This window comes from Chlorocebus sabaeus, chromosome 20, assembly GCF_047675955.1.
Source record: "Chlorocebus sabaeus isolate Y175 chromosome 20, mChlSab1.0.hap1, whole genome shotgun sequence".
NCBI classification, from domain to species: domain Eukaryota; kingdom Metazoa; phylum Chordata; class Mammalia; order Primates; family Cercopithecidae; genus Chlorocebus; species Chlorocebus sabaeus.
The window spans coordinates 8908277-8933937 of NC_132923.1; the positions used below are offsets into that span (position 1 = coordinate 8908277).

General features: G+C 50.2%; 1 protein-coding gene and 1 pseudogene across 1 annotated transcript in view; one reads left to right on the forward strand and one right to left on the reverse strand.

Moving 5' to 3' along the window:
* IL6R (interleukin 6 receptor) overlaps positions 1 to 25661 on the reverse strand; it is a 62323-nt gene that overhangs the window by 31690 nt on the left and 4972 nt on the right. The window contains 6 exon segments of the mRNA XM_007976966.3: positions 1063 to 1117; positions 1119 to 1205; positions 2024 to 2190; positions 2478 to 2659; positions 6513 to 6636; positions 7678 to 7926. Coding sequence (XP_007975157.1) covers positions 1063 to 1117; positions 1119 to 1205; positions 2024 to 2190; positions 2478 to 2659; positions 6513 to 6636; positions 7678 to 7926 — 864 coding nt within the window.
* On the forward strand, positions 8680 to 24201 carry LOC140709401 (26S proteasome non-ATPase regulatory subunit 8 pseudogene; annotated as a pseudogene).

A 25661-nucleotide genomic window follows, 5' to 3' on the forward strand; every position in this document is an offset into this window, starting at 1 on the left:
AATGGCAATTATTATTACCTTTAACATTTGAAAAAAATAAAAAGCATGAGTGACTGCCCTAGATTAAATATGGCTAACTTCGCATCCCTCCAGCTGTGGCGAGATCCCCACCCGCCTGCCCTGAGTCTGGGCTGGCAGCTGAGGGTGAGAAGCCATAGGGAGAACCAAGGGCCCCGACCACCAGCCAGCACCATCGTCAGACATGTGACCAAGGCCACCTCAGACCATCCCAATCTGATGGCAGCTGCATTCCTGATTCAGGCAAGACCAGCAGAAAAGCTGCCTAACTGACTGTATTTTTGGAATCCCAAGCAGATAAATGATTGCTGTTTTAAGCCGCTAGCTGTTTATTTCTTTTTTTTTTTTTTTTTTTTTTTTGAGACGGGGTCTCGCTCTGTCGCCCAGGCTGGAGCGCAATGGCGCGATCTCCGCTCACTGCAAGCTCCGCCTCCCGGGTTCACGCCATTCTCCTGCCTCAGTCTCCCGAGTAGCTGGGACTACAGGTGCCCGCCACCACACCCGGCTAATTTTTTGTATTTGTAGTAGAGACGGGGTTTCACCATGTTAGCCAGGATGGTCTCGATCTCCTGACCTCGTGATCCGCCCGCCTCGGCCTCCCAAAGTGCCGGGATTACAGGCGTGAGCCACCGCGCCCGGCCGCTGTTTATTTCTTTTGAGACGGAGTTTCGTTCTTGTCGTCCAGGCTGGAGTGCAATGGCGTGATTTCGGCTCACTGCAACCTCTGCCTCCCGGGTTCAAGAGATTATCCTGCCTCAGCCTCCTGAGTAGCTGGGATTATAGGCAACCACCACCATGTCCAGCTAATTTTTTGTATTTTTAGTAGAGACGGGGGTTTCACCACGTTGGCCAGGCTGGTCTCGAACTCCTGACCTCAGGCAATCCACCCGCCTCAGCCTCCCTCCCAAAATGCTGGGTTTACAGGTGTGAGCCACCGCACCTGGCCTAAGCCACTAGTTTTGAGGCGACTTGTCACATAGCAATGGATATCTGATGCAATGACAGTTGAAACACCCCTTCCTTCCTCAGTGCCCACCCCAGTACCTGTCCAAGGCGTGCCCATGGCCTCTGGGCTCCACTCGCTCCACTCGCCTTGCCCCGAACTCCTCCTGGGCGCGAAGCTGCACCACATGCCTCAGGCCGCTCCAGGCGTCGTGGATGACACAGTGATGCTGGAGGTCCTTGACCTGAGGGTGGGGGCACAGTGACTCTGGGGAGGGGTCCAGGGTGGTGCTGGGCAGGCATCTCCCCAGTGGGTTGGTGCCTTGACCAGCCCTGTGCTTCAGCTGGCAGAGGCCTCTAGAGGCTCTCACCACCCCGGAGGCTCCACTAGTGAGGGGGTTGCCCTCAGGGCCCACGGGAGCTGAATCAGAAAGTCCCTGCCCCATCCATGCACTACAGAATCCTGCAAGCCACAATGCTTGACAGGTTTATAGCCCAAATCCCTTCCCACATTGCTCTCCTCACAGGCAAGCCTGGGAAGAGGAGACTGGCCTAGCATTATCCTTCTCATTTAATAAATGATATATCACCAAGGCTCAGAAAGCTTAAAACATTTATCCAAAGCGACGAAGGTAGCCAATTTTGAAGCAGGACCTAGAGCCTATGGTTTTCTTTTTAGTATTCTTTCTTTCTTTCTTTCTTTCTTTTTTGAGATGGAGTCTCCCTCTGTCACCCAGGCTGGAGTGCAGTGGTATGATCTCCACTCACCACAACCTCCACCTCCCGGGTTCAAGGGATTCTCCCGTCTCAGCCCCCGAGTGGCTGGGATTACAGGCGTGCACCACCACGCCTGGCTAATTTTTTGTAATTTTAGTAGAGACGGCATTTCACCATGTTGGCCAGGCTGGTCTCCAACTCCTGACGTCACGTGATCCACCCACCTTGGCCTCCCAAAGTGCTGGGATTACAGGCGTGAGCCACCATGCCTGGCCTCTAGTACCCTTTCTACTATGCCTAAGCATCTGGGGGCACCTCTCTGACCAGAAGTAAAACATAAATTTACCATCCATGTTGTGAATGTCTTTGACCGTTCAGCTCGATATCTGAGCTCAAACCGTAGTCTGTAGAAAGATGAGTTCCAGGAATGGGGGTCTTGCCAGGTGACACTGAGCCAGCGGGGGTTTCTGGCCACGGCAGTGACTGTGATGTTGGCAGGCGGATCAGGCTGCACTGTGGGAAAAGGGAGCATGGCTCCTATGCAGCAGCAAATATAGTGTAGAGAAGCCCATGTAGGCTGAGTTCCCAGCAGGCAGGGCCCCACCCAGCCCCGTTCACTCCCCGGGCACAGCTCCATAAGGGCCTGCTTCATCATTGCCACACCTCCCGGCAAGCAACGCCCAAAAGCCACCAACTCACCAAATCCCTCAACCACCCCTTCCCTGACCCTCTGAGAAGTCGATAAGAAGGATTAAATCAAAAATGAAGGAAACTGCTGGAGGGGGGAAGAGTTTACGTACAGATTCCACAACCCTGAAAGGTCTGAGTTTTGCTGAACTTGCTCCCGACACTACTGGCGACGCACATGGACACTATGTAGAAAGAGCTGTCTCCCTCCGGGACTGCCAACTGGCAGGAGAACTTCTGGGACTCCTGGGAATACTGGCACGGCTCCTGGAAGTCTTCGGCCGGACTGTTCTGACTGTTAGACACAAAACAAGGGCAGGGCTCGCCTGTCAGTTTCGCACAGACTCAAGAGGGGAGAGAAGGGGGAAGTGGAATCCCGGGGTTTGAATCCCAGCTCCAGACTCATGAGCCCTGTACCTCTAAGTCTTCTTTTCTCATTTACAAACAGGAATATTAATACTACCTATCTCGTAGGGGTTCTGTTAAGATTTTTTTTTTTTTTTTTTTTTTTGAGATGGAGTCTCACTGTGTCGCCCAGGCTGGTGTACAGTGGGGTAATCTCGGCTCACTGCAACCTCCGCCTCCAGGTTCAAGAGATTCTCCTGCCTCAGCCTACCGAGTGTGCCCAGCTAATTTTTGTGTTTTTAATAGAGATAGGGTTTCACCATGTTGCCCAGGCTGTTGGCAACATGTTGCACCACGTAAGCCATCATGCCTGGCTGGTTCTGTTAAGACTGAAAAATAATGGCCGGGCGCGGTGGCTCACGCCTGTAATTCCAGCACTTTGGGAGGGCAAGGAGGGCAGATCATGAGGTCAGGAGTTCGAGACCAACCTGGCCACTACGGTGAAACCCTGTCTCTACTAAAAATACAAAAAAAGAAAATTAGCCTGGCGTGGTGGCACATGCCTGTCCCAGTTACTCGGGAGGCTGAGGCAGAAGAATCGCATGAACCCAAGAGGCAGAGGCTGCAGTGAGCAGAGATCGTGCCACTGCACTCCAGCCTGGGTGACAGAGTGAGACTCCATCTCAACAAAAAAAAAAAAAAAAAAAAAAAGAGCAATAAATGTAAAATCTACAGAGGAGGAAACTAGCTGGATTTATAAATATATATAAACACGTAGCCTAGCGCCTGACACGAAGGGTGAGGGGAGCTAGGCTGGAGGGCTCATTCAGTCACTCAGGCCTTGGTGGGCTGGCCAGCTCTGGTCTCCCGCTGGGCCTGTGCTCTTGGCACTATAGGGGATGTAGAAATGAATTGAGAGGCCCCACCCTGGCTTTAAGGCACTAACAAAAAAGACCTGTCCTCAGATGACTAGACACCCAGCAGAAACGCCGCTCCAGAGATGCAAAAAGTGCTAGAGGGATTCTGGCAGGGGAGTCCAGAAAAGAATTCTGGGTGACTGAAGACGTTCGAGGTGAGTCAGTCACCATCCCACCTGGCCTGGAAACCTGAGGTTTCACCCTCTTATGACACATGTGGGGATATGAGGCCACGTCAGCCACTCACCATCTGGCTGGGGTGACGAGTCTGCCATCTCTGACTTGGGTTCGAACCCTGGGCTCCTGCTGAGTCCAGCACATGGGACAAACCCAACCTTTCCAGGCTGAGTTAAAGCCCCCTTCCTCCTCCCCACAACACCACCCAGGCTTCCACCTAGCCACAAAGGCAGGGTCACCGACTGCTTTACGTGTGTGCCCAGGCGGGGTCAGAGGGCCGGGGCTCAGTCTTGTTGGCCTGCGTCTCTCCCACTGCCCCAGCACCACGCCTGGTCCAAGGCAGAGGCTGAACTCACCCATGCCTGTGGAAGAAGGAGTGAATGGTGCTGCAATTGGGCCAGGGTATGAAAGCAGACACACATGAGAAAAAGCAGAGCTCCCAGTAATCCCTTTCCAGGGGCCTGTCTCTTCCAGGCCCTGCAGTGGCCTGAGGTCCGGGTAGGGCCTCAGTGGGGGCTGGGGCCCCTGAGACTCTCACAGCCACTTCCCCTGCTCTTTCCTCACTTCAAAGGTGCCCAGTGGCCATGCTGACTCTTCAAAGCAGATGGAAGCAAACGCTCGAGGCTGCTCAGGAGGAGGACAAGCACTGTAACACGGACACCGCACCCTCTCCCACTCCTGCTGTCAACATGGAAAGTATTCCAGTCAAGCCGGGCGCGGTGGCTCACGCCTGTAATCCCAGCACTTTGGGAGGCCGAGATAGGTGGATCACCCTAGGTCAGGAGACCAGCCCAGCTAACATGGTGAAACCCCATCTCTACTAAAAATACAAAGATTAGCCGGGCGTGGCGGCGTGCGCCTGTAATCTCAGCTACTCAGGAGGCTGAGGCTGGAGAATCGCTTGAGCCCAGGAGGTGGTGGTTGCAGTGGGCCGAGATCATGTCACTGTACTCCAGCCTGGGCGACAGAGCGAAACTCCATCTCAAAAAAAAAAAAAAAGTATTTCAGTTGAAGTGTCAGACATGACAGAGATTTCCACAGGCTGGCCTGGGAAGCTGCCAGCCAACGTCTCTATCCTGCCTAATCCTGTCTATGGTACAAGCCTTTGAGGTACAAACAAGGCGTATCCTTCACTGGACTGCGAAGCTACCCAGGCTTGGGGCATGAGCTGACGGTGCTGATGGCAGCTGCATCACTCACAGATGGGTAATCCGCACTTTTCATTATAGAGGACAGAACAAAAATACGACTGCCGGGCGGCCCAGTAACTCTATGGAAACAGACCCAAGTGGGAGCCGAACCACCCTGCTGAAGTCACTGCTCTGGCTTTCTGATGCAGTAGTCCTGCCTTATCTGAGGTTTTGCTTTCCAAGATTTCGGTTACCTGTGGTCAACTGCAGTCTAAAAATATTAAATGGAAAATTCCAGAAATAAGCACTTCAGAAGTTTTAAACTGCCCCCTGTTCTGAGAAGTGTGATGAGATTTCATGCCGTCCCGCCCAGGACGTGAATCATCGTTTTGTTCAGCATTTCCACGCTGTACATGCTACTCGTCGCTCGTCCTGACATCCACCACCATCATCATGGCTCAGTGATCCCGAGTCACCCAAAACAGGTGATCCTCCTTCTGACACATGGTCAGAAAGTCCTAGTAGCCTAACACCAAGTCACAATGCCTACATCATTCACCTCACTTCATCCCATCATGCAGGCATTTCACGACCTCACATCATCACTAGAAGGGTGAGTACAGTAATAAGAGATTTTGAGAGAGAGACCACATTCGCATAACTGTTATTACAGTATATTATTATCATTGTTCTATGCTATTACTATTAACTTCTTACTGTACCTAACTTATAAATTAAACTATCATAAGTACATATCTATAGGAAAACATAGTATATATAGGGTTCAGCACCATTTGCAATTTCAGGCATCCACTAGGGGTCTTGGAATGTGTCCTCCTTGCCACTGTATTCTGATGACTGACAGCTCAAAATCAATTGTAAACCTCTGGACTGGGGAGACTGTGGCTCTGGGATGGAGACTGGCAAAACCGCAGAGGCAGATTTGTTTTCAGCATCTTCTACCTCCTCTACATCCATGCCTGAACCCATCCCAAGTCTTCCCATGTTAAGCCGTCTTCCTGTGATGACGCAGGGACCCTCAGGCAGGTGTGACTTCTTGCCCCATGGCCCCTAGCTTCCTCTCCCCTGACCATCACCGCTTTCTCTCTTGTGCCTTTATCATGGAAATAGCCTGAGATGCCCACAAGGGCCCAGACACTGATAAGAGGCTGGCTGTGCTACCCTCTCCTAGGGACATTTGCATGTTTTTCAGAGCAACGCCCATAACCTTCGGACTTTGAATGAAATCAGACAGACTGGGACTGAATTCTCAGCAGAGCCACTTACTAGTTAAGTGACCCAAACCCATTAATCAGTCTCTGGGCCTCAGTCTCTCCATCTGTTAAGTGAGAAAAATAATGCCCACTTCCCATAGCTGTTGGGATAACAGTGAATAGGACAAGGTTCCAAGCACAAGCACAGTGCCTAGCTCAGGGGGGCAGTCAAATGTAAATCTCAGTTTCCTCTCATCTCCTCTTCCTCAGCCTGAAGGAATTACTTCCTAATTGAACCAGCCCCTCTCTGGGGGCCTCGGAAAGGAGGGAGCCGACGTGCACCCAGCTCAGCCCAAGATACTTACAACTTCCTCACCAACAGCACAGCCTTGGTCGTCGGAGATGGGGTGCTCCGAGGACCCCACTCACAAACAACGTTGCTGAGGGGGCTCTTCCGGAAGCAGGAGAGCTGGGGCTCCTCGGGGGGAACTGAAAGGAGAGCATCACAGGTGTGAGCAGGCCGGCGGGGATCCTGGGGCACACCCGACCTCGCAGGCAGGGCAGCCTCCCTTGAAGGGAACGCATGGCTAGGGGCCAGTCCTGGGGCCAGTCAGGACCAGACACCATGGCCACACTTCGTCACACACGAATGGAATCGCAGCTTGGAAATTAAAGGACACCAAAGACCTCATGTCAGTCTGGGACACGCATCCGGGACAGGGGAAGGGAAGCACCTCAGGGCCAACTTGTCTGAAGAGGAGATAGGATGATTGAAAAAAAAGGGCTTTGGAGTCGCACAGACCTGGCTGTGTGGCCTTGGGCAAGTCGTAGCCGCTCTTCAGTTTCCTCATGTATAAAATAAACTGATGATAATGTAATGATGATGGCAATGATGATAAGCCTGCTTTCCCTGACAAGGCTGCTGAAGGATTACAAGAGATACAAAGAAGAAAGTGCCTTGGCATAGGGCTCGGCACACAGGGCACTGGTTCCAGCAAGTCTTTATCTACGTGTGAGGGAGCTAAGAACTTGCTAATTCTAAAAAAGAATAAGAATAGCTAATTTGAGAGCTTAGGATGTGCTATACAGACTTTTTAGCACCATATGTGTATGATACACACATACACGCGCACACATAGGCGAATTCATATATACCCCCTTTGCAACAACTCTAAGGTAAGGTAATAAAATTAACCTTATTTTGCCAAAGATGCCACTGAGGGGCGGAGAAGTTAAGCTGTATGTGAAGGAGTAGGATTTAAACCCAGGCTGCCTGACTCCAGGCCCCAGGCTATTCACCAATTCACCGGAAGTCCTAACTCCCAATGCCAATGTTCCCCATCAGTCAGACGCTCCCACCCAGCAGCTGTCTTTGCCGGCATCTGGGTGGCAGACATTGGTGGGCCTTCCCCAAAATTCTTGCACCAAGGAAATGGAGGGAGTTTGAAGGCTCAGACAGGGACTGCCTGGAATGCACAGAGCCTCATTTCTTACGAGAACTATCTCCAGGAGCTCTGAGGCACCACTCACCATCCACCAGCAAGTGCACAGTCCCAGCCGGGTGGCCGGCCCGGTAGCATGAATAGTTTCCAGAGTCATGGAGCTGCACCGACCTCAGCAGCAGCCTCCTTCCCACGCCAGCCCATCTGCTGAGGTGCGAGCCTGCAGCTGGCTTCCTGAGAACCCAATGAACAGTGGCATTGTCTTCCGGCTCTCCCCCTGGGCAGGTCAGAGTCACGCTGTCTCCTGGCAGACTGGTCAGCACACCTCTCGCCACCTCTGGAAGAGGGAGAAGACACTCGGTGAGCCCATAGCCACTGAAGAAGGGGCTTCGTTCTGGTCTGAGGAACCCACAAGAGGCCTCAGTGATAATCATAAAGTGGTCCAGGCTACCGTCACCTCTGCCTGGATTAGGGCAGCAGTCACCTGGTGGCCTCCCCAACCTGGTCCTCACCATCCAGCTGCCTGGGAGAGCCTTCTGAAGCTACAATCCAGCCGCCCCACTCCCTGGATTAGAAAACCCTTCAAGGGCCTGCCACCATCCACAGGATGAAGTCCGAGTTCCTCAGCGTGGCCCGCAGGGCCCTGCTGTCCTTGGAGGTCTCATCTCTCCCCACTCCTTAGAAGGTGTGGAGCTCTCCCCTCAGCTCCCGTAGCTCTCCTCCTCACACTCATTCTTCACACATCATCCCCTCGACAACTCCTCCTATTCCAGGTCTTGGCCTAAACATCGTTTCCGGTCCCTCGGCTGCACTAGGCCCTCATTCTGCACTACGTCGCCCACACGCTGCCATGTAATTACCAATTCCGTGTCTCCCTTTCCCTCAAGACTCCAAGCACCACAAGAATAGGCACCCTGCTCTGTTGTTCTCCGTCACATTCCAGTGCCCGGGACGTTGCCTGGCACATGGCAGGGGCCTGCTGAGTGCTTGATGAATATGTGAATGAATGGATGCCCTTAGGAATGAATGCCAGGCACCCAAGCGCACATGTACACAGGAGGCCTCCAAATCGCAGGGTATTCATGGCAGAATGCCTATTGTACAGTTGGCAACCAAGGCACAGAAGAATCAGGAGACTGGCCCAGATGCACAGCTGGGGTGGAAACCAGAGCTCCTGGTTCCCTGTTCCACGCTCCCTCCACTACCCTACATCTACTACAGCAATGCTGTGTTTACTCTAGGGACCAAACTGGAAGGTTAAAAAGCAAAATGCATTATCTGCCCCTTGAAAAAAAATTGGGTGTATTCTACTACTCAAGAAAAAGGAGATTAAAGATTAAAGGAACAAGTACACTTTTTTTGAGTAGCAGTTATAGATTCATAGAATCTAAGATAAAAATTAGCCCAACCACCTTGGACTCATTTATTAACCAATCAATCAAATTAGTCCAACCAGCTAAGGAAACAGAGGCCAGGGAACACAGCCAGTTTTCATGTAAGCACACTTGGTCCTTCGAACCAAATACATAACTGTTTATTAGCAAGCAGTAGCAATATATCTGGCCAAAGATTTCAGAAAGGACCAGCAGCTGCTGAGTGCCTGACCTCACCTCCTGGCCCATGCTCCTGGGACTCAGAAGCAGCACGAGGCTCCCTGCCTGGCCTGCAAAGCCCTTCTTGTTTATGAGGCGTTATCTCATACTTAGCAGACTGTCCTTCCTTTCACCTCATCCAAGGTGGCTGTCAGAGGAGGGAGTAAGGATCAGTGACTCCCAGGCAGATAACACCCCCAAAGCTGGTGAGGTTGGAGCCCACACTGGCTACTGGCCACAGTCCAGGGAGACAGACATAGACATCAAAGGGGCAAAGATAGCTCTGCCTGGCATTGGGCCCTGCCTAGCTATACAGATACCCTTCACACTTCCCTCTCACTTTCACACCTGGAGCCAGAGTCCTCCTCCCTGGCACCCTCTACCCGGAGGCTGACAGAAAAGGACAGATACAAGGCCATCATGGCAGCCGGTCATCTAAGGTTTTCTCTGGTCACCAACAGAGCCCTGGACCTTGGGTAAGAAAGGTGGTTGAATTGTCACCATGCAGCCAGGGGAGTTTGGGCAGGTTCCCAAGACCCCTATGGCCTCACTTTCTCCCACAGTGAGCAAGTCCTATGTTTGATAAACATTCGAGGAGGCTGTAGCAGCCAGGCACTGGCGAGGAAGACACAATCAGGCATCCCAGAGACCTGCCCTTGAGAGATGGGAGACGCATTCGCTGCTGCAAGGCCAGGACACAGTATACAGTACTCTCCTGGTCCTCAGCAAAATCCGAGTCCCAGCTGGGCCTCACACCTGTAATCCCAGCACTTTGGGAGGCTGAGGCGGGTGGATCACCTGAGGTCAGGAGTTCGAGACCAGCCTGGCAAACGTGGTGAAACACCATCTCTACTAAAAACACAAAAATTAGCTGGCCATGGTGGCGCATGCCTGTAATCCTAGCTACTCAAGAGGCTGAGGCAGGAGAATTGCTTGAACCTGGGAGGCGGAGGTTGCAGTGAGTCGAGATTGTGCCACTGCACTCCAGCCTGGGTGATAGAGTGAGACTTTGTCTCAAAAAAAAAAATCTGAGTCCCTAGAAGGTGAAGTCCACTGAGGGCAATAAGGAGTGGACCGCTACTGCCCAGAGGGCTTGAAAGAGTTATAAAAAGCCCCAACTACAATATAGCTTTCACAGAAATAGAATGTTCAACAATATATTTTTAGCATTGCAAACATCATTTTTTAATATATTACATAATCCATGCAAATTCATATATGTAATGTATGTAAAAGCTACATACATAAAAGTTAATTTAGGAAGCATAAAACACCCAGGAGAGCCCACCAACCTAACTTTTAAAATTAAGTTCACTACCCCTGGATCCCTAAATTTTTCTTAACTTTGCTTCATTTTTGAGCTTCATATAAATGGTTTGAATATAGTCTTCTGCTGTGATGTGCTTTTCTCTTTTCATTTTCTTTTCTTTTCTTTTTTTTTTTTTTGCGGGGGAAGGGACAGTCTCGCTCTGTCACCTAGGCTGAAGTGCAGTGGCGTGATCTCAGCTCACTACATCCTCAACCTCCCATGTTCAAGTAATTCTCCTGTCTCAGACTCCCAAGTAGTTGGGACTACAGGCACACACCACCACATCCGGCTAATTTTTTTTTTTTTTTGTATTTTTAGTAGAGATGGGGTTTCACCCTATTGGTCAGGCTGGTCTTGAACTCCTGATCTCAGGTGATCCACCCACCTCTGCCTCCCAAAGTGCTGGGATTACAGGCATGAGCCACCACGCCCAGCTGGTGCTTTTCTCGAACTTCCTGTGTGTGTGTGTGTGTGTGTGTGTGATACAGAGTCTCAGTCTGTTGCCCAGGGTAGAGTGCAGTGACACAATCATAGCTTTTTGCAACCTCAAACTCCTGGGCTCAAGCAATCCTCCCACCTTAGCCTCCTGAGTAACTGGGACTATAGGTGCATACCACCATGCCCAGCTAATTTTTTTTTTTTTTTTTTTTTTTTTTGAGATGGAGTCTCGCTCTGTTCCCCAGGCTGGAGTGCAGTGGCGCAATCTCGGCTCACTGCAAGCTCCACCTCCCGGGTTCACGCCATTCTCCTGCCTCAGCCTCCTGAGTAGCTGGGACTACAGGCGCCCACCACCGCGCCCGGCTAATTTTTTGTATTTTTAATAGAGACAGGGTTTCACCGTGGTCTCGATCTCCTGACCTTGTGATCCGCCCGCCTCGGCCTCCCAAAGTGCTGGGATTACAGGCATGAGCCACCGCGCCCGGCCGCCCGGCTAATTTTTTAATTTTTACTACAGACAAGTTCTCAATATATTGCCCAGGCTGGTCTTTAACTCCCGGCCTCAAGCCATCCTCCCGCCTTAGCCTCCCAAAGTGCTGGGATTACAGGCATGAGGCATCGTGCCCGGCTGCTCTTTTTTTTTTTTTTTTTTTCTTTTTCTTGGAACAGGGTCTCACTCTGTCACTCAGGCTGAAGTACAGTGGCATAATTACAGTTCACTGCAACTTCAAATTCCTGGGCTCAACTGATCCTCTCACCTCAGTTTCCCAAGTAGCTGGGACTACAGGTACATGCTACCATGCCTGGCTATTTTCTTTTCTTTTTTTTTAGACATGAAGTTTCACTATATTGCCCGGGCTGGTCTCAAACTCCTGGCCTCAAGCAATCCTCCCACCTGGGCCTCCAAAATGTTGGGATTACAGGCATGACCACCTGGCCCAGCCTCATTGATATGTTTCTCTGATTCACTGACATATATAGTTAATTCAGTTTCACTGCTATGTAGTATTCTGTTGTGTGACCCTATCATTCTCTCACTGAGGGAGGTTTGGGGTCATTCCCAGTGTTTTGCCATATCAAAGAGGGCGGCTATTAACTTTCTTATGACTCAGTGCACTTGCCCAGGAACTTCCCTAAGAGTGAAACTGCTGGTGTTGGCGTGTGTGTGATATGTGTCCTTTTCCTTCACAACTGAACACATGGTCCAGTGTGTTGAACTCCAGTGGGCACCTGATGGAGGCAGCAGTTTACCACATCCAGTCCACATCTTGAAGTCCATCAGTGCCTGAATGTGGTTACGTATGGAAGATGCAACGACACTTCTAATCAATGCACCAATATTTCCACTTTTCCATTTTCCACTTGATAAAGCAGCTGTCAAGATAAAGCCTAACACGGACTTCAAGTTCCTGCATAAATGACAAACTTGCAGGAACAAAGATGGAAACAGTGCCCAAAGAGAACTGCTCCCAGTGCAATGCTTGCAATATCCCTTCCTCAGCTGATTAGCAGAAATCAGAATTCACAGGGCAGTCTAGGAGCACCAGCATGCAACAGACACAAGTGCAGGATGCATGAAGGTCGAAGGCAGGGGTCAAGGACCACCACGGCTCATCCAATCACTGGCACTTTTCACACGGCACAGTCCTCAACTATAAAAAGGTCCCTTCCCCGACCATGGTGACAACACTGGAAGCTCCTGGTCATCACTCACCAGAGAACTCAGTAGGTGCTTAATGCATGTTTGCTGAATATAGGGCACGTTGGGGTACCCACAGAGAGGGTCTCGGCACCAAAAACTCCCAGGAGCACGGTTTGCGGAGAGGGGGTCTAAGTGGTGCCTTCTCGTGTTGTGCGATGGGCAGGCCCAGGCTGGGGGGCAGAGGAACCCGCTGAGGCAAGGAAATAGACTCCTGGAGCCACAGGAAGCTCTCTTTTCTGCTTCTGCCTTTGCCAAATCCAGTAAATACGTCTTTCTGGTCATTTCCCCTACCCCAGTTCAGCGGGAAGCTCTTGCCATGTTTAGCAGCCAGCCTGAACAATAGCAGGGGCTGTTCTGCTCCTGCACTCACTAACAATGGCCAAAGTATCTGAGCAGCTCAGAGAAATATCAAATAAAAATACTTTTTTTTTTTCCTCTTCCACAAAAGCAGAGCTGCAGGGAGCAACATAATGGCCACTTCCTCTGCCAAGGAACTTCAGTAATGGTTTTCTGAATCTTTAAAACTGAGTCACTATTTTTTAAAATAGGGAATGATTAATTATAAACCACCCATTGGCAAGTATTGCCTGTCACAGCCCTGCTTCAAAATATATTTCCTCTAGAACCTGCGAACAACACTGGGTTAACTACGCTTTTAAAAGCACTGTATGCAGAATGATCAAAGAAATACTCATAAAGACCATAAGAAAATATACTTGCTAAAGTCAGAGTGGGCAGCACCACCCCTCCCCTCCCACCCACTCAGCCCTCTGCCTCCTGACCCAAATCTCTGACTCAGTACCCGTGACAGCCGGGTGGCAGTGGGGAAGCCTCATGTGTGACTCTCAGAACAAGTAACATTCACAGAAGTGTCCTCTTGCTACCTCTGCCCTCCTCTCCAAATGATGGTGCTGGAAGTGATTTCTTTCTCTTCCCTGCGTCTTTCTGTACTGTTTGAATTTTCTATAAGTTGCCTATATTGCTCTTATAATGAATATATATATATAATTAAACAGGCTAGATAGCCTGGGTCTGAGTTAGGATTTCTAGGAAGGAGGGAGAGGGTACGGCAGAGCACAGTGGGCACTGAGGGATATCGGGGGATGAGGGTGGGTTTTTCAATACAAGCAGCTTCTGAGCACCTTCAGGCCAGACAGTGCCACTTTGCCCTTGCACTGCTGAGTTCTCTCACTGTCACTGTTACTGAATTCTGCACCCATAGCCCAGCCTTCCCCTGTAGGCCTGATTCCCTAGTGGACACAAGACACCATCCCTGGGCTCAGCCTTGATTCCTCCCATCCGTCCCTGTTTTTCTGTTCCCTGGGAATCTGCTGGGGCCCTCCCTAAATAGGCCCCACCAAAGAGAAGGGCCAAAAGGAAGACACACGATGGGGAACCAGGTGAGGAGGGGGCTCCTGAGAGCAGTCCTTCCTGCTCCTGGGAGATATGCCCAGTTGTTTTCATGCTCCCCGCTAGCCTGACACAGGCCTTGCATAGCAGGCGCTAGGAGACGGCGGGCAGGCGGGGGCGAAGGCGTGGCTGGTGCACACTCTGAAATTTAGCAAAGAGCACACAATCAACAGAGCATTTGTCCGTGAGAAATTGCTAGCATTTAGAGCCAGGATTACAAGCCTATGCCTGTCCCTTCTTTAAGAATTCAATAATTTTTGTGCACCCATGATGTGCAAGTTCAGAAGTTCCTAATCCAGGAAAAAAAACTCCATATTGAAGTTACTGAGTATCTACGATGCACTGGCACTCCTTCCCGTCTTTTCTATATCGTAATCTTCTTTAAACCCCACAAAGCCCTAGAACTTAAAACTATCTATAATACAGGCCAACCTGATATAAATGTCTCCAACATACTGAGGGAACTAAGAAGAGGGATCAATTATTCTAAAGGGGGAAGAGAGATTTGATCGATCAAGGCCTTGATAAATGGATGGGGGTTTGATAAGTGGAGCCACAGGGAGTTACATTCCATAAAGAGAGAACAGCATATGCAAGGCATTAAGAACTGAGAGTCACCGGGCATAATCCCAGCACTGTGCGAGGCCAAGGTGGGCAGATCACCTGAGGTCGGGAGTTCCAGACCAGCCTGACCAACATGGAGAAACCCCATACTAAAAATACAAAATTAGACGGGCATGATGGCACGCGCCTGTAATCCCAGCTACTCGGGAGGCTGAGGCAGGAGAACTGCTTGAGCCCAGGAGGCAGAGATTGCAGTGAGCTGAGATCATGCCATTGCACTCCAGCCTGGGCCACAAAAGCAAAACTCCATCTCCAAAATAGTAATAATAATAATAATAATTAAAAAACAAAAATAATTGAGAGTCCAGGCACCATGGCTCACACCTGTTATCCCAACACTTTGGGAGCCTGAGATGGGAGGATCATTTGTGCCCAGGAGGTTGAGACCAGCCTGGATAACATGGCAAAACTCCATCTCTACCAAAAAACTCTAAAATTAGCTGGGCATGGTGACACATGTCTGTGGTCCCAGCTATCTGGGAGGTTGCGGCAGAAGGATCACTTGAGCCTGGGAGGTCAAGGCTGAAGTGAGCTGTGATTGTGCCACTGCACTCCAGCTGGGACACAGAGCAAGACTGTGTCTCAAAAAAAACAAAAAACAAAAAAAAAAACAAACCGTGAGAGTTCTGGGGAGGGCTGGTGTCTGGATTATCTGAAACGCAGTAAGGAGGGAAGGAGGACCCACAGGGGAACATGGAGGGTGTTAGCACCCTCAAGGAGATCAGGCCTGACTCCACAAGCAGGGGGACCTTCGGTTCCTCTGTGGCCCCTTCTGAAATGCTATGCCTTTGCAACCCAAGAGCCTGGGTTAGGTTGGACGCTGTCCTGTGCTGCCAGCTAGCCTGGACAGTGGGCACCCATGTCCCTGCTCAGAAACCCAGGCAGTGGGATGGGATTGGCAGGCATGAGCCAAGCCTGTCAAAATTATGTGCAGGCTCAATGGCTTCCCCACTTCTCCCCACTGCCCCGCCAGCCTCCAGGACAGGAGCATTCCATTGCTTCTTGTTTCTGTTCTCTTCCAATCTCCCTGAGAAAAAACCGACTGTCCCCTGCCCCTCCTTGGTTCCTGTGCACCATGAAGCAGTACAGAGGCAGGATGGAGGAAGGGGCACCCAAGGACTGCAGCAAGGCCAGGGTCACATACGGGGAGGGAGCACCTTCAGCCCAGGCTAAGAAGGAATGGGATTCTGCAGAGAGGACAAGGAAGCACCTCACCTGGGACTAGATCACAAAAGGAGGGAGTATTGCCTCCCGAAAACAAACCCCCAAGCTCCTCCTCAACAGTCAATGGCACTTGGTGTCTGGTCTGGTCTGGTCAGTTTAATCACTGACTAATAATTGTGTGGGGTTGGGCTGACACAAACATACAGTCTGCCTTGATTTGTTCTTTAATATAAAATACATCTCAGCAGGATGCGGTGGCTCACGCCTGTAATCTCAGCATTTTGGGAGGCCGAGGTGGGTGGATCACCTGAGGTCAGGAGTTCAAGACCAGCCTGGCCACTATGGTGAAACCCCATCTCTACTAAAAATACAAAAAGTAGCCAGGTACCGTGGTGCGTGCCTGTAATCCCAGCTACTCAGGAGGCTGAGGCAGGAGAATCGCTTGAACCCGGGAAGCAGAGGCTGCAGTGAACCAAAGGCTGCAGTGAGCCGAGATTGCACCACTGCACTCCAGCCTGGGCAAGACTCCTTCTCAAAAATAAATAAATAAATATATAAAATACAGTACATCTCCACAAGCAGGAGGCCCCTTGGTGTAGAGGAAACAGCTCTGTGCTGTCAGGCGACCTGAGTTCTATTCCTGGTCTTGTGATGACTCACAGGCAGCCACGGGCACGTCACTGCCCCTGGCAGAGCCCACTGGCCTTCTCTGTGAAATGAGGGTTCAGACTGTGACCTGTAGGTCCCCCACAGGCCCCCACTCCTGCGGTCTAGCATCCCATAGCGCCCAATCATTAGCTCTCATAGGGCAAGAAGCAGACAATACTCAGCTTGAAAACACATAATTAATCTATGGATTTATTATTTTAGTAGTTGATGGCTTTGGGAGAAGGATGATGACCAGATCGTCCCAGTGCCCTCAGAAAAATGCTTCTTTCTCCCTGGAGAGCTCTAGAGGAGGGAAAATTCCCACAACCTCCCTTGCCTCCTATTCCTCAAGGGAAAGAGAGTTTAGGTCCTAGTAACTCCCAGCAAGCAAGCCCGTATCTCCCTGTCCCAGTGGCCTAGGAATCTCCCTCCCAGGGGTACTGGGACCCCCACCATAGCCCAGACACCCCTTGGCCTGGGGACCCTGCAGCACAGCTCTGGGAAAGTGGGGTTCCTCCCTAGTTGGGATGTAAGTTTGGGTGCAAGGAACCCAAACAGCTTTGTTGTTTTTCTTTTTTCCCCCTTTTCAAGTAAACTTGCAAATGTCAATAACCAGAGAAAAACACGCACACGGAGACACATATTTCTCAACTCTCTTGCAGCTTGCCGTGGCTCTTGCCAGCAAAAACAAGTTCAGCTTCCTGGCCCCATTTATGTAAGCGGTGAACCAGCTGCCTGGCCTGCCACCGAGGACATAGACTTGGCTCGTGCCTGCTAATCCCATCCCACCACCCCGGTTTCTGAGCAGGGACGTAGATCCCCGCTGCCCAGGCCAGCTGGCGGCACAGGAGGCCCCCCAGCCTGACCCAGCTTCTTGGGTTGCAAACGCATAGGATTTCAGAAGGGGCCACAGAGAAACCAAAGGTCCCCTGCCAGCAATAATGGTCTTGATCTAAAAGTAGGTGGGTGCTGAGAAGCCTCCAGGAGAAGCCTGTGGGTACCTTGTGTCCAAATGGAAACAAATGTAGAATCTGCTCCCACGAGGGCTAGGACAAGTCCCAGGGCTCTTGGTCGCCTGTTCTTGCATTCTCCATCTTTGGACCGAGACTGGCTCCTGGCTTTGATGTGATGATAACTGTAATAATCATTAGCAGTTGGGACACTTACCCTGAGCCCTGGGCTTTCCCTACGAGCACACTACTCCTCACCAAAAGTCTTCCAGGAAGGAAGTCTTGTCCCCATTTCATTGTTGAGGCGACAAGAGATCAGAGAAGTTAGGGAACTTGCCCAAATTCACACAGCTCACGCGTGAGGGAATCCATGCTGGACCCAGGTGAGCCTGGCCAAAGCCTCTCCCTCCTTGGCCCAGGTAGCTCTCCATACTCCACCCCCAGCTCCCTTCTCTGGGCTCCCCACCAGCCTCTCTCTCCCCCTCTCCAATTTCCTCTCCTCTTCCCCGCTCTTCTCAGATCTTTCTACCCTTCAGAGCCCAGGGAAGGGAATGCTGAGGCTTGAGGGGTGTGCATAAGTGGGGGGTCAGCGCCATCACTGCAGCTACCAACCTAATGGGATACCGGGGGACTCTCAGGAGCCAGGAGTCATGCCCTTGGCCTTTCTTGCCCTTCCCCACAGCCGCAGCGTGTATAGGATGAATTAGACCCTAAAACTGCCTCCCCTTGGACTCCAAATCTCGCATCCTCCCCAGGTCACCCCATCGTCTGGGCCCATTCATTTCTCCTTAACATTTCAGAGGGCACCCTCGGCCACTGTCCAGGAAGAGGCAAGGCCGCAGGCTACGGCAAGTCAAGGCTCCCAGGCTCTAACCAGAGGCCCAGGGGCCTTCTCTGACTCAGCTCCCAGCCCCACCTGTCCACAGCCCCCTCTTCTCAGATGACTAGCTCTGGCTGGCAGGCCTTTGCTCCCTCCCCCACATATGTATTTGTACTTCTTGTACCTGCTTGTATTTGTCTTGTATTTGGCGGAGTCAGTATTTACCTTGGCCTTGCCTTCCTCCCATCCACACCATGGACCGTATACTGCTAGAGAGAGGGTCTGGGAGGGAGGTTCCTTTGGACCCCTAAACAGGTAATGCTCAATGCTGACTCAGAGACCCGCGTGCGCATGTGACCAACTCAGGAGATAAAACATTTAATCCTCCCCTGGCAGCATCAGAGATAACCACCTGGCTCCAGTCCAAGAAGGTCCAGCCTGGGTCAACTCTCAGAGATTATAAACTAATTAGAGGAAAAGATATCTAAGGCCATGTGCTGCAGCTCACGCCTATAATCCCAGCACTTTGGGAGGCTGAGGCGGGCGGATCACCTGAGATCAGGAGTTCGAGAACAGCCTGGCCAACACAGTGAAACTCCATCTATACCAAAAAACAAAAAAACTAGGCTGGGTGCGGTGGCTCACGCCTGTAATCCCAGCACTTTGGGAGACCAAGGTGGGTGGATCACAAGGTCAGGAGTTTGAGACCAGCCTGGCCAACATGGTGAAACCCTGTCTCTACTAAAAATACAAAAATTAGCTGTGTGTGGTGGCAGGTGCCTGTAATCCCAGCTATTCGGGAGGCTGAGGCAGGAGAATCACTTGAAACCAGAAGGTTGCTGTGAACTGAGATTATGCCACTGCACTCCAGCCTGGGCAACAAGAGTGAAACTCCGTTTCAAAAACAAAAAACAAACAAAAAAAAATTAGCTAGGCATGGTGGTGCGTGCCTGTAATCCCAGCTACTCGGGAGGGTGGGGTAGGAGAATCACTTGAACCCTGGAGATGGAGTTTGCAGTGAGCCAAGATCATACCACTGCACTCCATCCTGGGCGACCCTGTCTCAAAAAAAGAAAGATATCTAAGGAGGGCAAACAATCCACTCCCTGGTCCCAACCTAACCCCAGGAGCAGAGAGAGAAATAAAGAGATGAAAGGCAGGACGCAGCAGGGCCTGAGAAGAAAGCCATTAGTACCTGCAGATGGACACACACAGGATTTTGGTCCCAAAGGGGACAGTGAGAAGCTACAGCCAGGGAGTGGGGTGCTGAGATGAGGAGTGCTATTTTAAGGCTATTCAGGGCTCTTAAGGACAACTCAGGCCAACCTACTCATTTTGGTGGATGAGGAGAACCAGGGCCCAGAAGTCACGCAGCAGTGAATGGTGTTGCCGGGACTGGAGCTGGGCTCTGGGACTCTTGGTCCAGGCTTAACACGCAGCCCTCTGCCTTCCCAGAAGTACAGCCTAAAAGGTCTTGTCTTTTATCTCTGAGCACAGTCTCAGAGTGTAACAGGCAGGCTGGCCCTCAGTCAGATTTTTTTATGTGCTTCTGGAGGGCAGGGAGAGGGAGGGACCTGATGTATGCACCCCCATTCCATATCTACAGACTCCCCAGCTTCCCCTCCCTGATCCCTTTAGCTATGAGGCAGCAAAGCTGAAGATTTAAGAAGTCATGTGGAGGTGTGGATGCAGCAGCCAGTAGGGGTAAGGGGAGGTTTGAGGGGTGTGCATAGGGGGCTTTAGGGCTCCCCTGAGGATGCTTCTGTTCAGTTCTTATTCTGGGTGGTGGTTCCACGCGTGTGTTCAGTTTGTGAAAACTCACCCAGTGTGAGACCTATGCTGACCACACTCTTTTGTAGGTGTGTCACTCTGCCATAGCACTTTTTCATACAGGCCCAAAGTCCCCACTCTTGCATTCCAATCACTGCTGAGCCATCCCCACCCCCTCCCCACCCAATGTGCCATGAGCTTGGGTACACACATGCATGCACACACTGGTCCAGCTCACTCCACATCACCGTCAAGGAAGCAGTTCTGAATGGAAGTGTCACGGGCACATCTCCCCTCAGTGAGACCTGAATGTTGGGCTCTCCTGCCCCAGCTCCTCCTCCCTCATAAATAAGCCCCATCAGGCCTACCAAGAGATAGGAAGACTCGGCATTATAAATACGTCAATGTTCCCTAATTAATCTCTAAAGTTTACTTGGCCAGGTGTAGTGGCTCATGCCTGTAATCCCAACACTTTGGGAGGCTGAGACGAGAGGATCTCTTGAGATGAGGAGTTCAAGACCAGCCCAGGCAACATAGCAAGACTCCATCTCAACAAAAAAAAAAACAAAACTTTTTTTTTTTAATTAACCAGTCATGGTGTCACTCACCTGTGGTCCTGGCTGCTCAGAAAACTAAGGGAAGAGGACTGCTTGAGTACAGGAGTTCAAGATTGCAGTGAGCTGTGATCGAGACACTGCACTCCAGCCTCAGCAACACAGTGAGACGCTGTCTCTAAAAAAGTGAGACCTGTCTCTAAAAAAGTAAGAAGGAAAAAATAAAGCTACATAATTAAAACAGTGCAATACTGGCACATGGGGATAGGGAGACCAAATTAAGAGACTACAAAGTTCGGAACTAATAAAAATAAAAAATAGTTCAGTCTGCACTACTGATCTGTATACTTTAAAATGGTTATGATATATATATATACACACACTTTTTTTTTTTTTTTTTTGAGACAGAGTGTCACTCTTGTCGCCCAGGCTGGAGTGCAGTGGCACGATCCCAGCTCACTGCAACCTCTGCCTCCCGGGTTCAAGTGATGCTCCTGCCTCAGCCTCCCAAATAGCTGAGATTACAGGTGCCCACCACCACGCCTGGCTAATTTTTGTATTTTTAGTAGAGATGGGGTTTCACCATGTTGGCCATGCTGGTTTCAAACTCCTGACCTCAAATGATCCGCCTGCCTCGGCCACCCAAAGTGCTGGGATTACAGGCGTGAGCCACTGCACCCGGCTGATACATTTTATATTATGTGTATTTTACCACATTAAAAAAAATAATAACTTAGTCTAAGTGCCTGCTACACATACAGGCAGTTTCTAAGCGTGCTGCATGGATTAACTAACTTGATCTTCTCAATAGTCAATTTGACAGAAGAAGAGACTGAGGTTATGTAGCTAATTAGGGGTGACCTGGATTCAAGTCCAGACAACGGGGCCTCAGACTTTGTGCTTTTAACTACTCACTATGCCAAGAGGCAGTATAAACCCAAGTATACAGGAATTTGGTAGATTTAAAATGTAACTTTGAAAATCAGTGGGGGAAACATGGATTCAATAAACTGTAAAGGGATGTCAGGTGACAATTGGAAAGAAAAAGCTGGAGTCAGACTTTATACCTCATCCATAACATTAATAAGTTCAAAAATGGATCAAATATTTAAACTTTTGAAACTCTTAACAATACCAGAAAAGGAGAATCTTTTAAAATATTGGAATGAGGGGAGGTGAACGGTGCAGCCGGCACCGTGAGCTCCGGGCCCATGGCGACCTAGGGCCCTGTCCTGCAGGCTGCAGACGGCAAGTGCAAGCAACTCAAGGGTGAGTGGAACCATAAAAGCCCCAACCTTAGCAAGTGCAGGGAAGGGCTGGGCCGCCTCAAGCTAGGTCTTCTGGAGCTCAACTTCTTGCCAACCACAGGGACCAAGCTGACCAAACAGCAGCTCATTCTAGCCCGTGACATACTGGAGATCGGGGCCAGTGGAGCATCCTATGCAAGGACATCCCCTCCTTCAAGCGCCACATGGCCCAGCCCAAATGCTGCTACTTTGATTACAAGGAACAGCTTCCCGAGTCAGCCTACATACACCAGCTCTTGGGCCTCAACCTCCTCTTCCTGCTGTCCCAGAAGCAGGTGGCTGAGTTCCACATGGAGTTGGAGTGGCTGCCTGCCAAGGACATCCAGACCAATGTCTACATCAAACACCTTGTGCCGCTGGAGCAATACCTGATGGAGGGCAGCTACAACAAAGTGTTCCTGGCCAAGGGTAACATCCCCGCCGAGAGCTACACCTTCATCGACATCCTGCTTAACACTATCAGGGATGAGCTCGCCGGGTGCATTGAGAAAGGCTATGAGAAAATCCCTTTCACTGAGGCCACCAGATCCTTTTCTTCAACACACCCAAAAAGACGACCGACTACACCAAGAAGTGAGGGTGGGTCCTGGGTCCCAACAACTAATATAGTTTTGCCAGCCAGCAACAGGAGTCGGAAGATATTACCATTCCCTCCACAGAACTGGCCAAACGGGTCACCGAGTATGCCCGGCAGCTGAAGATGATCACCTGAGCCCACCAGGCACTCGGTGGGGCAGGGCACACATTATTTAAAACAGTTACAGTGCAAGGTTTCCTCCAATAAAGGTAGATTGACCTTCTCTAAAAAAATAAATAAAATAAAATATTGGAATAGGAAGGATGTTATTAAGTATGACACAAAACCCAGAAGCTATAAAAAAGACTGGTAAATTCAATTACAGTTGGAAAAAAAAGTCTGCAGCCAGGCACAGTGGCTCACACCTGTAATCCCAGCACTTTGGGAGGCCAAGGAGGAAGGATTGCTTGAACCCAGAGTTTGAGACCAGTCTGAGCAACATGGCAAAATCCCGTCTCTACAAAAAATACAAAGACTAGTCAAATGTGGTGGTGTGCGCCTGTAGTCCCAGCTACTCAGAAGACTGAGGCAGGAGGATCGCTTGAGTCCCAGGAAATTGAGGCTGCAGTGAGCCATGAGCATGCCACTGCACTCCAGCCTGGGTGACACAGTGAGACCCTGAGAGAGAGACAGAGACAGAAATTGCATGGCAAAAACCACCCCTATCACCAAAAAAAAAGTCAAAGACAAATTGGAAAAATATGCAACTCATGTATGACATGTTAATATGTTAAGAGCTCCTGTAAACAATAAGATCAATGACCCAATCAAAATAAAATTAGCATTGAATATGAACAGGCAGGTCATAGCAGATTATGTAAATGTCGGTTATGCATTAAAAAACCCATACAATCTTTTTCAGATAAGATAAATGCAAATTAATTCCACACAGAAGCCATTGTCTGTATAGATACCAGGTTAATAGCACACTTTTGGCAAGGGCGTAGGGACACAGGTATTCTCACAATGCTGCTGGAAGTATACATTGGTGCAACTTCTATTCTCTCAAAATGACAAATCTCATGGCCTTTGCCCATCAATTCCCCTTCGGGGAATATATCCTGCAGGAGTACTTGCACTCACACAACAAGAGGCATATGCAAAGTTATTCCCCACAGCAGGGTGTGTAAGAGCAAAAAGGGAACAACTGTAATCCCAGCACTTTGGGAGGCCAAGGTGGGCGGATCACAAAGTCAGGAGTTTGAGACCAGCCTGGCCAACATGGTGAAACCCCATTTTTACTAAAAATACAAAAATTAGCTGGGCTTGGTGGCGCATGCCTGTAATCCCAGCTACTCGGGAGGCTGAGGCAGGAGAATTGCTTGAACCTGGGAGGCGGAAGTTGCAGTGAGCCAAGATCGCGCCACTGTACTCAAGCCTGGGCGACAGAGCAAGACTCCGTCTCAAGGAAAAAAAAATGACTGTTAGGATCAATAACATTTATCAAGCATGCATTTTTGTCTGTTACAGTATTTTATACTTTTTTTTTTTCTTTTTGAGACAGGCTGGAGTGCAGTGTTGCTGTCATGGTACACTGCAGCCTCAAACTCCTGGGCTCAAGTGATCCTCCTGCCTTGGCCTCCTAAAGCACTGGCATGACAGTCATGATACACCACACCCGGCCTCAGAAAGTATTTTATACTTTAAAGCTTGTAGTGACTTGCCCAAAGGTCCCCTGGCTGGTGAAGCAGTTAATGAGGAGACAGGCCTGGATTGCCTGTCCTGAAAGCTGTTTTCTCTCTGCTACCTCAGGTGCCTCTCTCAGAGACTGAGGAAATTCATTTATAGTGATGTGGATTGTAAAACATTCCCCTGACCAAAAGTCCTAGGAATAGATGTGGGGGACCTCAGCCACTCTCAGGGCTTGAAATAATATCTGCCAGCACGTGACTCCCACATTTACATCTCAAGCTCAGTCTTCATCCCCAAATTTCTGACTCCCATATCCAACTCCTTCTCAGTATCCTCTCTTGATTGTCTAGCAGACACTTTCATTTCGGCCAGGTGCGGTGGCTCACGCCTGCAATCCTATAGCACTTTGGGAGGCCAAGGCAGGCAGATCACTTGAGGTCAGGAGTTCAAGACCAGCCTGGCAAACTGGTGAAAGCCCTTCTCTACTAAAAATACAAAAATTAGCCAGTTGTGGTGGTGTGCACCTGTAACACCAGCTACTCTGGAGGCTGAGGCAGAAGAATCGCTTGAACCCAGGAGGCAGAGGTTGCAGTGAGCCAAGATCACTGCACTCCAGCCTGGGAGACAGAGACTCTGTCTCAATACAAAAACGAAAACAAAAACAAAAGACATTTCAGTTTCCATCTGTGCAAAACTGGCCTCTCATCTTGTCCTGCAGCCCACCGGCTATGCAATGGGGCCAGCACTCCTCTCACCTGAGGCTGTTTTGAAGATTACATGAGATCGCAGATGCCAAGGGCCTAGCGCGGCTACTTGCACACAGTTGACACACCATAAATGTTAACAGTTATTGTAACCGTCATATAGAGAGGGAAGACCAAAGGATGCTTTTCGGGAAAGCAGTTGGGAAGTGGAGTGGGAACTGATTCAGAGAACAGGTGCTGGATGCAGGGCCTCAGGGGCACACTCCTAAGGGTACAAACTACCCAACAGAGCTGGCAAGGGATGAGCAGGAGTCGGGGAGGCTGCTGAGGTCCAGCTAACGTCAAGCCTGAACTCAGTGGCAGAAAAGCCTCTGCCTTTGCCAGGGACTTTTGACCTCTTCAGATCCCAGGCAAGAGGAGAGGGTAAAGAACAAAGATTAACTACACAAAAAAAAACCCTCCCAGCTGGACACAAAGGCTCACGCCTGTAATCCCAGCACTTTAGGAGGCCAAGGAGGGTGAACTGCTTGAGCCTAGGTGTTCCAGACCACTCTGCAACATGGCGAAACCCTGTCTCTACAAGAAATACAAAAAATTAGCCAGACGTGGTGGTGCACACCTGTACTACTACTACTCAGGAAGCTGAGGTGAGAGGTCTACAGGAGTAACATCCTGTATTCAAAAAATGAAAAAGGCTTTTCTTTGCCACCTTCCCCTTGCTACTCCAGCCCTCAAGGATCCCACCTGCAGACTTGCAGTTAATGACCTGGCATTTAGCACTTCCCTCTGCTAGACTTCAAGGAGCTAAAGGGTCGAGGACTTGTTACCCCAGAGATACCTCTCCAGGGCAGGGGCATCCACAGAGCCCTCT